The sequence below is a fragment of the Magallana gigas genome, chromosome 4, assembly GCF_963853765.1.
Source record: "Magallana gigas chromosome 4, xbMagGiga1.1, whole genome shotgun sequence".
NCBI classification, from domain to species: Eukaryota; Metazoa; Mollusca; class Bivalvia; order Ostreida; family Ostreidae; genus Magallana; species Magallana gigas.
Genome location: NC_088856.1, coordinates 13,047,821 through 13,063,088, shown reverse-complemented (window position 1 = coordinate 13,063,088; position 15,268 = coordinate 13,047,821). Strand labels below are relative to the sequence as shown.

General features: G+C 29.9%; 2 protein-coding genes across 2 annotated transcripts; both read right to left on the bottom strand.

Annotated features, from left to right (window-relative positions):
• Window positions 1-1,969: 1,969 nt before the first annotated feature.
• LOC117683264 (uncharacterized) lies at window positions 1,970-5,736 on the bottom strand. The gene is made up of 7 exons (XM_066081353.1): window positions 5,462-5,736; window positions 4,882-4,957; window positions 4,699-4,754; window positions 4,254-4,544; window positions 3,808-3,895; window positions 3,396-3,504; window positions 1,970-2,758 (listed from the first exon to the last, which is right to left on the bottom strand). The coding sequence occupies exons 1-7, from the start codon at window positions 5,523-5,525 to the stop codon at window positions 2,234-2,236; spliced, it is 1,209 nt and encodes a 402-aa protein (XP_065937425.1). The 5' UTR covers window positions 5,526-5,736; the 3' UTR covers window positions 1,970-2,233.
• A 3,171-nt stretch (window positions 5,737-8,907) lies between these two features.
• LOC136275118 (uncharacterized) lies at window positions 8,908-11,490 on the bottom strand. Its single transcript, XM_066083442.1, has 4 exons — window positions 11,378-11,490; window positions 9,820-9,895; window positions 9,637-9,692; window positions 8,908-9,481 (listed from the first exon to the last, which is right to left on the bottom strand). Exons 1-4 carry the CDS (start codon window positions 11,439-11,441, stop codon window positions 9,207-9,209), a joined length of 471 nt encoding a protein of 156 aa, XP_065939514.1. The 5' UTR covers window positions 11,442-11,490; the 3' UTR covers window positions 8,908-9,206.
• Window positions 11,491-15,268: the final 3,778 nt, after the last annotated feature.

The window sequence follows — 15,268 nt, the reverse complement described above, 5'->3', positions numbered from 1 at the left end:
TTTAATTTCACGTTACTGAATGTATTTAGGTACATTCCAAAAATATCGTGTATTTTCAATAACTTTTCAATTAAATTTTAACTACTTTTTCCAAGTTTAAAATTTGAAAAGGTGGCTTATAATGATGATTAGTTTGTATAACTGTTTGACATGGGTTTTTGTTTATACAATAATCAAATGTCTCATTATATTTGATATGTTAATACAGCATGACATACTGCCCAAGGCAATAGGTATAGGTCTAACTTTGTCAAGGTGTGAACTCTTCTTATACCGAAGACCTCTCCTTTTTTTTTTAGACTCGATGTAGTTCAAATATCATAATCTTGTGAATTAGCCATTATCATTTATATACTGATATGCTGTAATGCCTAAAGTTGTATTTTCTGAATGAACACACTTACGTGAATAATAAATTAATTCACTATAGAGAAAATCTTGTTCAGAACCAAACATAAACTCAGTGGTACTGGATGAATTTATTGTTATAGAAAATTTTCCAAATTTTTTTCAAGAAATCTATAAATGATCATTTAAGTTGATAAAATTGTCAATGTTTTTGAAAGAAAATAATTACTTTTTTAAGCAATTGACCCCAACACTGCTGCATACAAATTGAGTAATGCGCGATAGCACGTGTATGCATACAGCGCTGCAGTTATAAGACTATGTTTAAAAAAGAAATAATGCTTAAATATCACTTACTCAATAGACGAAAAAAAGCTTTGTTTTACTATTATTTTTAAAAATATTGATAAGAATTGCCTTAAATCTTAATTATAATATAAAAATATCTAAATTTACTTTTTGTGTGGTAAAACACATCTGATGATGTATTTTCATGCTAAAATTATAACATCACTTGATCCGTTTTTCTTAGTATCGAACGCGAATAGCGGTATAGATTAAAATTCTTCTTAGATTAAAACATAACTAAAAACCTTTACAAATTATGGCATTGTATTACGTTTAAGTCATGAAATGTAGTAAAGGGGTAAATAAAATATTCGAACTATTTAGTTTAAAGTAAATGCAAAAACAATTAGAAATAAATATATTCGTTAGATTATGTTTCTTTTATTCAATGTATTATTAAAGAATGATGAATCATACTGCCGAGAACAGATGAGGCTCATTTTTGGTGTTCATATGAAGCATTTAGTTTATTTGTACATAGAAACTGCATATGATGGCGACTTTTCTTTTTCTTGTATCGGCGGTTTTTGATGCTATGTCTGAGGTTAAAAATGATATAGTTTCATAATTGTTGACTTTTGAGACAACCATTAGAGGCAACGTTTAGTATTAGGCTATCGGAAACCCATGGCGCCAGGATACTTGTAAAAAAATAAAAGTGAAAACGGAAATTATTTTTCAAAATTCAAATATATAATTACATGTAAAACAACAATACAATACGAAACCCTAGCCCAATATCGACCCCTGGCCTTCGTTTCCCGGACTGATATTGGAGTCTCAGATTAATATCGGATGTGATACAAATTTGCCATGTATTATTCTCTATTTATAGAAAGGCCAATAAACTTCAAGTCAAATCAAAAGTTTCAAATGGGACTGAAACTGACATTAGTGTTATTTTATTGGCCACATACCTATATCGCCAATAAAAACTCCTTAAGAGGTAATGTTTGTATTGGTTTTTTCATTACTCATATGCTTTAGACAAAATACCCTTTATCGTTATTTTACTTTCAAGTTTTTAAGGTTATCAAACTAAGGTTTGCAAACTGTAAATACTGTTATATAATTAAATGCGCGATTTATAAGAATTTGAAGGTAACTTTTTTGGAAGCAGAAAACAAAATTAGGCCAACTGATTACTGCATAAATATTAACAAACATATACACTTGTAACACAGAATTAATGAAATTACAATTTATTTTTAGTTTATAATAATATATAAAACACAAATAAAATACAGTAACAATTGCCATATTTTATATGACTTATTTCATAAAACAACACAGAGAATCAAACAAAAAAAGATATTAGAAATTGCATTTGACACTATCTAGTAATTAGAAATGAAATTGAATCAAACAAAAAAGGTTTTCTAAAATTGCATGTGAAACTATTGAATTATAAAATGAAATGGAACTTTCTTAATATATAATCCTAATAAATGGAATGGAGATCAAATAACGGTCACAATATATACGTAGGAATTCTATTCTATCAAACGCATGTTTCACCTCATGTCGTTAATAAAAGTTAGACAGTCTGTTTTTCTAATACAAAGTACGCATCTTCACTGTAAGTGTTTTCATTCCTTTCCTGCGTTTCGCTGTCGGTTTCATCATACCCAGTTATGTCCCTCACATGAATACACATAGAATACGGCCTTTCATCTTGTGATCTTTTTTCTTGAACACCCTTTGATTCATAATCAGAACTCTGAGTGTTACAGCCATCGTCTGTGCCTTTCTCAAACATAACAGGGTTTTCAGCAGGCTCATTATCAACTTGGGCTATCTGAGATTCAGCACCAGCCATTGTGTGATACAGTGAATCATTTTCTTGATTAACTGGAGAGGTTGGAAGTCGCCCAGTATTTGGTTTGAGATGGTTATACCCATCGCCGTCAGCTTGTCTTCTGTCTAATGTTAGTGTAAAGTACGCATTGTTTTCACGATTTTCGTCTTGGTCTGCAAGGGATGTTAATGCTTTTTGAAGAATGGTATTCTTTGAAATAGGCTCCATGTATTCACCAGTATTTGCACCTGCATCAGCCAATTCCTAGTTAATATATAAGACACATAGTATTACCAACAACAAAAGGGTTTGTTTAAAGTAGTTTTTGTTTGCTCGCTTTTTGCAAGGAAATCCTGCAAATTTACTCCTAAATTAATAGATCTGCTTTAATTTTCATTTGATGATTTTGTTTGACACTAGTCGCAATATAATGACCTCGAGTTCGAAAGGCTAAAACGGATTGATTTTGACCTGACCAGAACGCAACAGTTTTTTAAACGTGTTTGTAATTTGTTTAAGCTTATACTTGTTTGTTACTATAAAAGTTAGGTTGGACTTCGTCATTTACAAATGCTTGTATGGAAATATATTGATATTTATTCGGCTTTTTATCGTTTATTCACTCGATAATTTAAATCTGAAGCTTGTACCTTTTTCTTCAACGGACAATAGACAGAGAGAGTTTTACCATCTTGTTGTCATACATGTAAATGTGACGTACATATGCGTTATCTGGTTAAGTGTGAAGATGGAGAAAGAAAAAAAAACTCCAAAATGACAAATACAAGTGCATTTGCAAAATTGTACCGATTTGAAAAAGTCTCTAAATGAATTGCAATTTAAGCATATACGTATTTTTTTTTTATTTAATTGCCAAAAAAAAAACCCATTAGGTACTTACTTGGCCGTTTTGATTGCTCTCTGAAATTTCTGAGTAAGCCGACGTTTCACCCACAAATTTGCTATATAACTGTATGTTTTCTAATGAGTCAGTCTGTTTCTTTGACTGTCTTTGAATAAAAAACAAACCATTAGATTCATATCGTATTAAAACAGAAACGTTTGACATTTAAAAAAAAAATGTTCGACTATAAATAAAAATAGATATGAGAGGTTTCTATGATAGAAGCTTTTGAAATGTTTGCTGCCTATCTCTCTGATCAATTATATATTTGTAAGATTTTTTTTTATATATTATAAATAAGGAAATATATAAAGTTTTGATGCAATTAAAGTATTTTTAACATGGAACATTCCGACTGTCGTTCGCTTTTCTCATTTTCATAGACATGTATACATAGGTATCTAAGTACCTATTTCTGCAGAAGAGAATCGGAAATATAAAAAGCACACAGCCGAAAACTGTTCCCAGTATAAATGCTACTGCCAATGGTCTGTATTCTGATAAAAAAACAAAACATTCTTTAATAATACAAATATGTTCAGTAAAAACAATATATAAGATATGGTTTGAGTTTAAAAGGTATAATTCAAAATATGATTATTGCTTAATATATGTGTTGAGAATTGTCCTGGTAAACATGTTCTTTGTAATTTCCTATATGACACATTTCGCTTAAATGAAGTAGTAAATTGTTTAAAAAACGTATAAACTGCATAAAAAGGAACATTGTTTTGAAAACTTTACGTTATAAATTTTCAAAGTTATTTTAATGACTACGATAACCTGGTATGAAAATTTAACTCTTGACGGGAAATGGTACGCATGTTATTAATTTTAATTTACAAAGGTATACACCTCTTCCTTCTTTAATGTTCATTGTTGTCGATTTTTGAGTGACATTTTGTTCCTCTAGTTTATTCTTTTCCACGTTGATTCTTGGATTAAGAAGCATGCAGTAAGGACACGCATCACTAGTCCTCAAGCGGGTACTTCTATCTGTAGAGGTGTTCAACGAGGTACAGGTATCTTTTTCCGCATCAACACATGAACAGGTAATATCGAAGCACGTTGTCAGAAAACAAAGTTCAAATGTCTTTTTCCGTGACTTTTCTATTCCATGCTGTGTATTTTCACTTAAGTTGTTTGCTGAAATTAAACAACGAGCTTAATTTTTGAAAATGACCCACCCAATAGATACGTTACATATCTTTAGGAACTTGGAACTTTTTATTGAAAATTATTTTAATGTTTATAGTAATATGGAATGCTACTTTGAATAAAGCACCACTACATTTTTTACCTTTAATATATGTCCTATGCGACGAATTTAATATTTCCAACAGGTCCGAAATATCCCTGTAATTTAAACAAAACCATTTCAAATATATCTAGATAACAGTTCTAGAGTTGGTCGATGTAAAAGGGCGATTTAAAGTAGATGAAGTTATAAAAGCTACAGTTGTAAAATGATAGGAATACTTACAGTGTTTTATTTTTGTCTAGGTTATCTAAAGGATTATCACATTGTGATCCCTGCACATTTTTATACAAAATTTCACCTGGGAAGCACAAATATAAATATTATTAACTGTGGTTCAAACTAAATTTTGGAGACAGTGTTCTCATGTTTAATGTTCTCATGTGTAAAATTTGATATCAAATTCTTTGTTTCAAAATAATAAATCAGTAATTTTGTATTAGGACATTGGAATTGTGACGGAGCTTAATAAAAATGTATTTTATATGTAACATTACTAGTTAAAGGTACAGATGTACATATCAGGACAGATATGAAATATTATAATGTCATGATTACATGTACTAACTAATATTTATTTCTATTCTCAAGAGCCAACAACAACACTATCAACATCAGCACAAACTAATAAATTGATAACCAGCCAATGTTACAAATTAAACCCAACCCCTTTATAATGTTTACAAATAAAAAAACTTTCGAGATTTATTTTTATGAATTTGACAATGTATCTGTTTATGAAATATGTCTTAATATAACATAAGAAGTTATACATTAGTATAGTATTAGTAAAAAAACAACTTACCTAAAATGCATAAGATTGCAAAAGCTGCATTAGGAGCCATATTGAGGAGAGTGCTAGGGAACATGTGATTATGATCACTTGTATTCGTATATAATTTCCAGCTGTTTAAACTTGAGGATGTCCTGTTTAAATGAGTTATGCCAAGTACAATCACGAGATTCAAAGCGGATATGTATTCACAAGCGTAGCACACTTATATAATAGACAAAAAGCAGGACAGGAAACAAAAGAAACTCGATTTTACGTGTCCTTGGTTATATCCGATACGACATATTTCGTTTTAATGAAACATGGAAACTTGTCAATTGTTAAATAAAACGTACAAATTGCATGATAAGAAGCATTGTGTTCAACTCTATTAGATAGAAATCGTAAAAGTTATTTTTATGACTATAATAACCTGGTATAAAAATTGAACTTTGGACAGGAAATGGCACGCATGTTAATAGTCTACATTTATGAAACTCTTCCTTCTTTTACGTTCATTGTGTCGATGTCTAAATCAACTTCATCAACATTCTGTCATTAATGTAGACGTTTAGATTTCACATAACATTTTCATTTTTTCTTTCTAAACATTTTACCTGTTAAAACATTACATTCACTTTCCATCTTTGTTGTATATCAAATGTATTAAAGTTATTTGATATGTTTAAAAATTTTAAGGCCTTGTTTTCTACAAAATTAAGGAATTTTTCAAATACACCTGATCTGTGCAGTCATTTTCATCCGATTAAAATAACATTTGAAGGATATCCAATCGGCGGCATCAAAGCATTGACTTTTATCGTAAAAATATGATATGTTTTTCAAACTTTATGAATGATATAAAAAGAGATTTTGATGGTTTTATGGTATCCACGCATTTTACAAAGTTATTTGCTTTGCCCACGATGGATAATAAAAAATTTAAAAAAGAAGAAGGTTGCAGCGGTGCATCGTTGGGTCGAACCCTATTACCTAAATGTAGTAGATCTCCGTGGATCAGTAAGCCAATCATTTTGTTGATTTACTGATTGTAATATAAACACTAGAAAACTAATTGAATTGTCTAAAAAGGACAGATTTATTGTATGAATAAAACATCCGGATATTTTAGAGTTATCGAACGAGGCCGATGATAGGAGATCGTTATGTACCTGTAATGCAGTTACACTTTCCATCTTGTGCATTCAAGATAACATTTGTTTCGTTAATCTTAATTTTGATAATAGTTTTAAAAAACATATCATAATACAATGTTGAACTTATTCATATGTGGGATTTTAACAGATACTCTTTTCAACTGCACTTAATTTACAAACAACGTTATTTGTATTTTAGATTCTATTGTTATAGTATTGATCATATTGATTTATCTTGGATTAGTTAAATTGATGTATTCTAAATGAGTTAAATAATGTATCAAAACAACAAGCTAGAAGCTTAATTTAATGTAAATGAAACAACACATATTACTAATTAAACATTGCAAAATCTTGGTCAAATTTTTTGTTTCAACTTTTGTTAGTACATTTTTACACAAAACAATTCTGTCATAACTCATCAAATTATAAAAATGACCTAGCATACATCATATTTGCATCATTTCCATTTGGAGGTAAACGTCATCATCCTAGATATTCTCTGCTTGTTTTCATTGAGTGGTATTTTGTTTCTTTTTTATTCTTTGCTCCGTTGGTTCTTGGATGAAGATTAATGCATTGGAGAGACACACAAACAGTTAACATCGAAGAACATTATCAGAAAACAAAGTTCAAATATCTTCTTCAGTGGAGATGCCTGATCTATTACACGCTGTGTATTTTCACTTAAATTATTTGCTGAGATTAAACAACGAACTGAATTTTTAGAATAAATACACATAATAGATACATAATAGATACATCACAATGTACGTATCTTTACACTATTTACATTTTTTTTAAAAATTAGTTTAATTTTTTCCAATGACTTTGACTAAAACACAATTATTTTTCTACTTCCAAAATAAGCCGAATGCGACTCGTTATATATTAATAACAGGTTCTGAATAATTCTGTAATTTAAACAAGATCATTCCAAATAGAAAACAATTGTTAAATGTTAAAAGATCGCTTTAAAGTTAATCAAGTAATGAAAGCTTCATCTATGATATGATAGCTATACTAACAGTGTTTTGTTTTATTTTTGTATAGTTTATCTAGAGGATTAAAAGATGTTGCTGCCTGTATATTTTTTTAAAAATAAACTTCAACCAGTTATCGTTTTATTTTATATCAAAGCACTTAAATTGTGGTTGTTGATATTAAGCGGAGCTTAATAAAAATGTATGTTTTCTTTTTTGCTTATATCAGATCAAAATGACTCTTAATGACAAACACGTTTTTGTTCACTGCAACCGTCCCTACCCAACCCAAAAGTTTAACCTTGAGGGTGTCCTGCTAAAATGCTTTATACCAAGTACAAATATGAGTATCAAAGTGGAAATTTATTCATAAGCATAGCACAGTAATAATAAAAGGGACATAAAACAAGACAGGAAAAGGGGAACATACCATTCAGAATTGTTTTGGTAACGTGATCTTTGTAATTGCCGATATGACGTATTTTAGTTTAATGAAACTTGAAAACTAGACAAGAAATTGGAGAAATAAAACGAATAAATTGTATGAAAGGTACCATTGTTTTCAACTCTTTTGGTTAGAAATTGTAAAAGATTTGTTATGACTATAATAACCTTGATTGAAATTTGAACTTTGAAAAGGAAATGTTCCGCATGTTAATAATTCACATTCATATATCTCTTCCTTCTCTAACGTTCATAGTGTTGATATATAAACAAGCATTTAAATATCCAGTCAATAATTTAGAAGTTGAAATTTTACACAATTCCAATACTTTTAAATTTTTAAGTTCTTGTTTCTAGAAATGAGTTTTTAAAATACTTGCATTTGTGTATAGTTATATTCATTCAATTAAAAATAACATTTTCAGGTTCCATATCTCTCAGCCTCAAAGGTTTTTTCATCGTATAGATGTTATATGTCCTTAAAACTTTATAAATAAAGCGAATACAAAGACATTTATTGATTGTATCTATGCATTTTATAAAGTTATTGCAGAGTTGTCCACGTTGAATTTAAAGGAATAAGTATACAAGTTGAGATTAATTTTAAAAAAAGTAGCCCCGTTGCATCGGTGACTGGAACCCCATTACCTCTTCGTAGTAGATTTCCGTGCAGCCAGTAAACGAAGTAAGTCGTAGAATAAATGATCGTGATAAAAACAATAGAATACTAATTGCATGTATATGTGTCTACATAAAAAAAAGATTTATGGTACGAAAGAAAAATGCCCCCGGATAGTTTAAAATTATCGAACACGGCTGGGGAACGGAGATAGTTAAGTACATATAATGCCTTTACACTCTCGATGTTTTGCATTCAAAATGTAGTTTGTTTGTAGATCTTAATGTTGGTAATCATTTTTAATAACATAAAAAATCTTTAACCATAATAAAATGTTCAACCTACTCCTAGGTAGTATTTTTACCCTTTTATACGTATATTAGATGCTATTGTTAGTCTTGTCTTATGAATTCAAATTGGAATAGTTGGATCTATTCTTAATGAAGTTAAATAATGTATCAATACATTAATACTTAAATAGTGTTCATTATTTGTCCACCTATTCCATTCAAACTTCCATTAATAACATGTTTACTCACAACCATTCTGTTACAAATCACCCTCTTATACAGACGTCATAACATACCTCTCTTTTGAGTGACATTTTGTTTCTCTAGTTTATTCTTTTCCACGTTGATTCTTGGATTAAGAAGCATGCAGTAAGGACACGCATCACTAGTCCTCAAGCGGGTACTTTTATCTGTAGAGGTGTTCAACGAGGTACAGGTATCTTTTCCCGCATCAACACATGAACAGGTAATATCGAAGCACATTGTCAGAAAACAAAGTTCAAATGTCTTTTTCCGTGACTTTTCTATTCCATGCTGTGTATTTTCACTTAAGTTGTTTGCTGAAATTAAACAACGAGCTTAATTTTTGAAAATGACCCACCCGATAGATACGTTACATATCTTTAGGATCATGTAAACTTTTTATTGAAAATTATTTTAATGTTTATAGTAATATGGAATGCTACTTTGAATAAAGCACCACTACATTTTTTACCTTTAAAATATGTCCTATGCGACGAAGTTAATATTTCCAACAGGTCCCAAATATCCCTGTAATTTAAACAAAACCATTTCAAATAGATCTAGATAACAGTTTTAGAGTTGGTCGATGTAAAAGAGCGATTTAAAGTAGATGAAGTTATGAAAGCTACAGTTGTAAAATGATAGGAATACTTACAGTGTTTTATTTTTGTCTAGGTTATCTAAAGGATTATCACATTGTGGTCCCTGCACATTTTTATACAAAATTTCACCTGGGAAGCACAAATATAAATATTATTTCTGATTTATTCCATGCTGTGTATTCTGACTTGAGGTATTTGCTAAAATTAAAATTTTGAAAATTTGGTATCTTTTGGATCATGTACACTTTTTAGAATTATTTTATGTTTATACAATGACTTTTTATAAAGCACAACTATTTTTTTACCTTCAAAATATGTCCAATGGGACATGTTTAATATTTTTAACAGGTTCTGAGTATCTCTGTAATTTGAAAAAGACCATTTTATATAGATCTAGATAACAAATCTACGGTTGATTGACGTAAAAGAGCGCTTTGAAATTGATGTAATGAGAGTAATGAGAGGTATAGTTGCTTTTTTTTTTTTTACAGTGTTTTATTTTTGTGTAGGTTTTCAGGAGGATTAAAACATTCACTTCCGAGTACATTTTTATGCAACATTTCACCTACAAAACACCAGTTTATATGTATAAGTAACACTGGTTTAAACTATTTGGAACCAAGGTTAATGTCCTTATGTGTAAAATTTGATATCAAATTACTTTGTTTCATAAAATAGATTCAGTTATTCTATATCAAGACATTGGAATTATGGTTGTTGTTTTGAGGCAGAGCTTAATAAAAATATATTTTTTTTTATTAAGCTCTGCCTCAAAACTGCAACCGTGACAGATAATATATTATCTGTCACGGTTACTAGTACAACTTAAGACAAATGTGGCATAGTGTATGTGACACGCCTTTTACCAGACTGAGTATAAGTTATTTATTTATATTCTTACTTCGCATTATTTTCAAAAATTTTCTTAAATCAATAATATAAATAAGTAAATGTTTATATATATATTTTTTAATTACAGATTGCTTTTTGAAATATATATGTTCATTCATGTCTATACCAAATTAGAATTGCTCTCGTTTACAAACAAGCTTAAGTTTTTGTTTTCTGCAAAGGAACAAAATATCCCCTCTTGTTCCCGGTGGTCATTTTAACGTTGAAACAATGTTGTTTCAACGTCAGGCATCGTCGTTGAATCAACATTGATAAAAATGTTACATATGGAAGCTGATGCAACGTTGAAAATATAACGTTGTTTGAACGACAAATTTAACGTTGATTCAACGTAGAAACGGTGATGAAATCCTGGCTGAAAATGTGTAGATATATCGTTCAAAATACGTTAAAATAAGTGAATGTTCTTTGTAAGATGTTGCTCATAAACATATTTTTTTTATTATGTTGTGCTCTCTTATGTATTCGGACTTTGTATTTAAAAAAGGTATAAAACACTAGGTTAGTATTTATTCAATCTTAAATTACTTTGTCTTGTAAACGAATTAACAACCAGCCAGTGTTACACATTAACCGCGACCCTTTACATGGAAAAAAGACCTTTCGATTTCTCTTATGGATAAAGATTGACAATGTATTGTGTTATCAAAAATGCCCTAATATAGTCTAAAGAGCTATATATTAGAAAAAGCAACTTACCTAAAATAAACAAAATTGTTATTGCTGCATTAGGCGCCATATTGAGGACAGTGCTAGGGAACATTTGATAATGGCTACTTGTATTTGTATACAATTTCCAGTTGTTTAGACTTGGGAATGTCCTTTTTAAATGCGAAGTTCAAAATATAATCATTAAAATCAAAGTGGATATTGGTTCATAAACATATCCGTCAAATATCGTCAATTATCGTTAATTATAGCTACACATATACATAATTAGACAAATTTGACATAGTGTATGAGACACACATATTATTAGTTAGTTATTTCTATTCTTACCTCTCATAAATTTCAATATTTTTCCTATACCAATGATTAAATTAAGTAAATGTTTAGAGAACCTCTTATTCTTTTATTACAGGTTTTTAAATTACATTTTTATCTCTATACCAGATTAAAATGACTCTTAATGACAAATGAGTTTTCGAACACTGCAAACCGCTCCTCACTCAACCTAAAAAATTTCCTTTTGCTTGTAATTATTTTGTTTATTATTTGTCTTGTAAATAAATTGAGAGCCAATCAATCTATAGAATCAAACCCAACTGGTACCATTGGTATCTTAAAAAAAACAAATTGATGGGTAACCATTGACAATGTACAGTATATTTACAGTATTTATGTCCTAATGTAACGTAAAGAGCTACGCATAAGTAAAAAGCAACTTACATATAATACATACAATTGCAAAAACTGCATTAGGAACCACATTGAGGAGATATTTGATGATGATCACTCATGACTGTATATATTTTCAGCTGTCTAAACTTGAGGGCGTCCTGTTAAATGTTTTGTACCAAGTACAACCATGAGAGTCAAAGTGGAAATTTATTCATTAGCACAGCACACTCATAATTAAAGAGACATAAAACAGGACAGGAAAAAAAGGAAACACGTTTCAGAACTGTTCTAGTAACATGTTCTTTGTAATTGCCGATATGAAGTATTTCGTTTTAATGAAACATGAAAACTAGTAAATGCTGAAATAATACGAATAAATTGCATGATAAGTATTTTTGTTTTGAACTCTATTGGTTGGAAATTGTATAAGTTATTTTTATGACTATATTAACCTTGAATGAAAATTGAACTTTGGACAGGATATGGTACGCATGTAAATAATTCACATTCATATATATCTTCCTTCTTTAACGTTCATAGTGTTAATATGAACATCAATCAATTAAGCATCCAGTCAATGATTTAGAGGTTTAAACTTTACACAATTTCAATATTTTGACTTTTTATACACTTTACTTGTTAGAACATTGAATTCATTTCCCATCTTTATTGAATATAAAATGTATTTAACATATTTAATATATTTTAAATTCTTAAGTCCTTGTATCTACACTGGATTTTTCAAAGACTTGCGCATGTATACAGTCATATTCATTCAATTAAAAATGACATATTCAGGTTCCATGGCCCGCAGCCTCAAAGGTTTATTTCATTGTAAAGATGTTATATGTCCTTCAAACTTTATAAATAAAGTGAAATAAAAAGACATTTATTAATAGCATCCGTGCATTTTATAAAGTTATTGCAAAGTTGTCCATGATGGATATAAAGGAATAAATATACAAATTGAGATTTTAAAAAATTGATTGCAGCAGTGCATCAGTGGCTCTAACCCCATTACCACTACGTAGTAGACTTCCGTGCAGCCACTTAACGAAGTATTACGTAGAATAAGTGATCCTGATATAAACACTAGAAGACTAATTACATGTAAATGTGTCTATATAAAAGAGAGTTTTATAGTACGAAAGAAAAACGCATTTGAATAGTTTAAAATGATCGAGCACGGCTGAGGAACGGGGACAGTTAAGTACATGTAATGCCTTTACACTCTCGATGTTCTGCATTCAAAATATGATTTGTTTTTAGATTATAATGTTGGTAATCATTTTTAATAACTAAAAAAAACTATTTCATCATAATAAAATGTTTAACCTACTCCTAGGTAGTATTTTAACCGATTAAATGTGTATTAGATGCTATTGTTAGTCTTGTTTCATGAATTCAAATTGGAATAGTGTGATCTATTCTTAATGAAGTTCAACAATGTATCAAAACAACAAGTTGGAAACTAAATGAAATGTTAATGAAACAATACATATAAATATTTAAATATTATAAATTATTTATCCACTTACTTTATACAAACTTTCATTAAGTACATGTTTACTCACAACCATTCTGTTACAAATCACCCTCTTATACAGACGGCATAGCATTACCTCTTTTTGGAGTGGTATTTTGTTTCTCTAGCTCGTTCTTTGCCCCGTTTATTCTTGTATTAAGAATCATGCAGTGAAGAGACTCGTCAACGGTCCTCAATTTGGTGATTTGCTGAAATTAAACTACGAACTGAATTATTAAACATTATACACCAGATAGATACATTAGGAATTGACAGGATCATGGACGTTTATTAAATTAGTTTTATGTTAATACGTATAAAATGCTTCTTTGAATAGGGCACCACTATATTTCACCTTCAACATACGTCCAATGCGGCACGTTTAATATTTTCATCAGGTTCTGAATACTCCTGTAATTTAAAAAGACTTTTCAAATAGATCTTGAAAACAGATCTACAGTTGATTGATGTAAAAGTGCTCTTTGAAATTAAAGTAATTAGAATAGTGAGAGGAACAGTTGTTAAATGATAGCTATGCTTACAGTGTTTTTTGTTTCTTGAGTAGGTTTTATAGAGGATTATAACATGATGATCCCTGCACATTTCTATACAAAACTTCACCTAGAAAACCTAGAAATATGTATTTGTAACAGTGGTTGAATCTATTGTTTGAAGAATGTTTAGTGTTATATTTAAAATTTGGTATATACAGCTTCATTAAAAAATGTATGTTATCTGTCAGGCTTTCTAGTCAGTGCTACAATGTACTAATGTACGTACTATGACAGTATGACGATATGATATAGTATATGTGTCACGCTTTAAAAAAATATTCTTACCTCTTAAATGTCCAACAATTTCCTTTATAAGTTCAATAAATAGGTATTTATATAAACTCTTAATCTTTTAATTACAAGTATTTGTTTGCTTTTTGAATGAAATTCATTAATCCTGACACCAAATTAAAATTACTCTCAAGAACATTCAAGTTTTGCTTACTGCAAAAAACCAAAACCATTCTCTATTGTAAGTATTCATTCAGTCTTAATTTTTTTTCATCTTGTAAATAAATTGACATCCAGCCAGTGTTACAAATTAACCGCAATCAAATTTATATGTAATAAAAAAAAAGATTGACAGTGTGCCCTTTTATCAAATATGACATAATGTAACGTAAATAAGCTATACATTAGACAAGGGCAACATACCTAAAATACAAAGAATTGCAAACGCTGCCTTAGAAGCCATTTTGAGGACTGTTTAAACTTGATCAAGTCTTGTTTAACGCGTTATGTCAAGTTCAAAGATATGAATCAAAGTATATGTTGATTTATATGCTTTGCACACATATAAAGGAGACATAAAGCAGGACAGGAAAAATGGAAAGGCAAATCTGTCGCTCTTTTTCGAAGTAAACACCCTCAGTTCCGCGCATTTTTCATGTCGTTTAACCCATTTATAAAATGTATCCTCATACCATGATTTGTCAAGTTTTTGAGTAATGTCTTTTGTGGCATATCGTAGCTCATACAGGTCAGAAAATCTCTGACCACACAGTTTTGACTTTAGATACGGGAAAAGAGCAAAGTCCATTGGTGAAAGATCCGGGCTGTATGGGGGGGGGGGGGTGCTTCAAGAGCTCAAGTCCAGTAAATCGATGTCCAGCATTGTTGATTATGCAGTATGTGCGGGGTCGTCCTGGTGAAAAATTACGGAACTTAGAT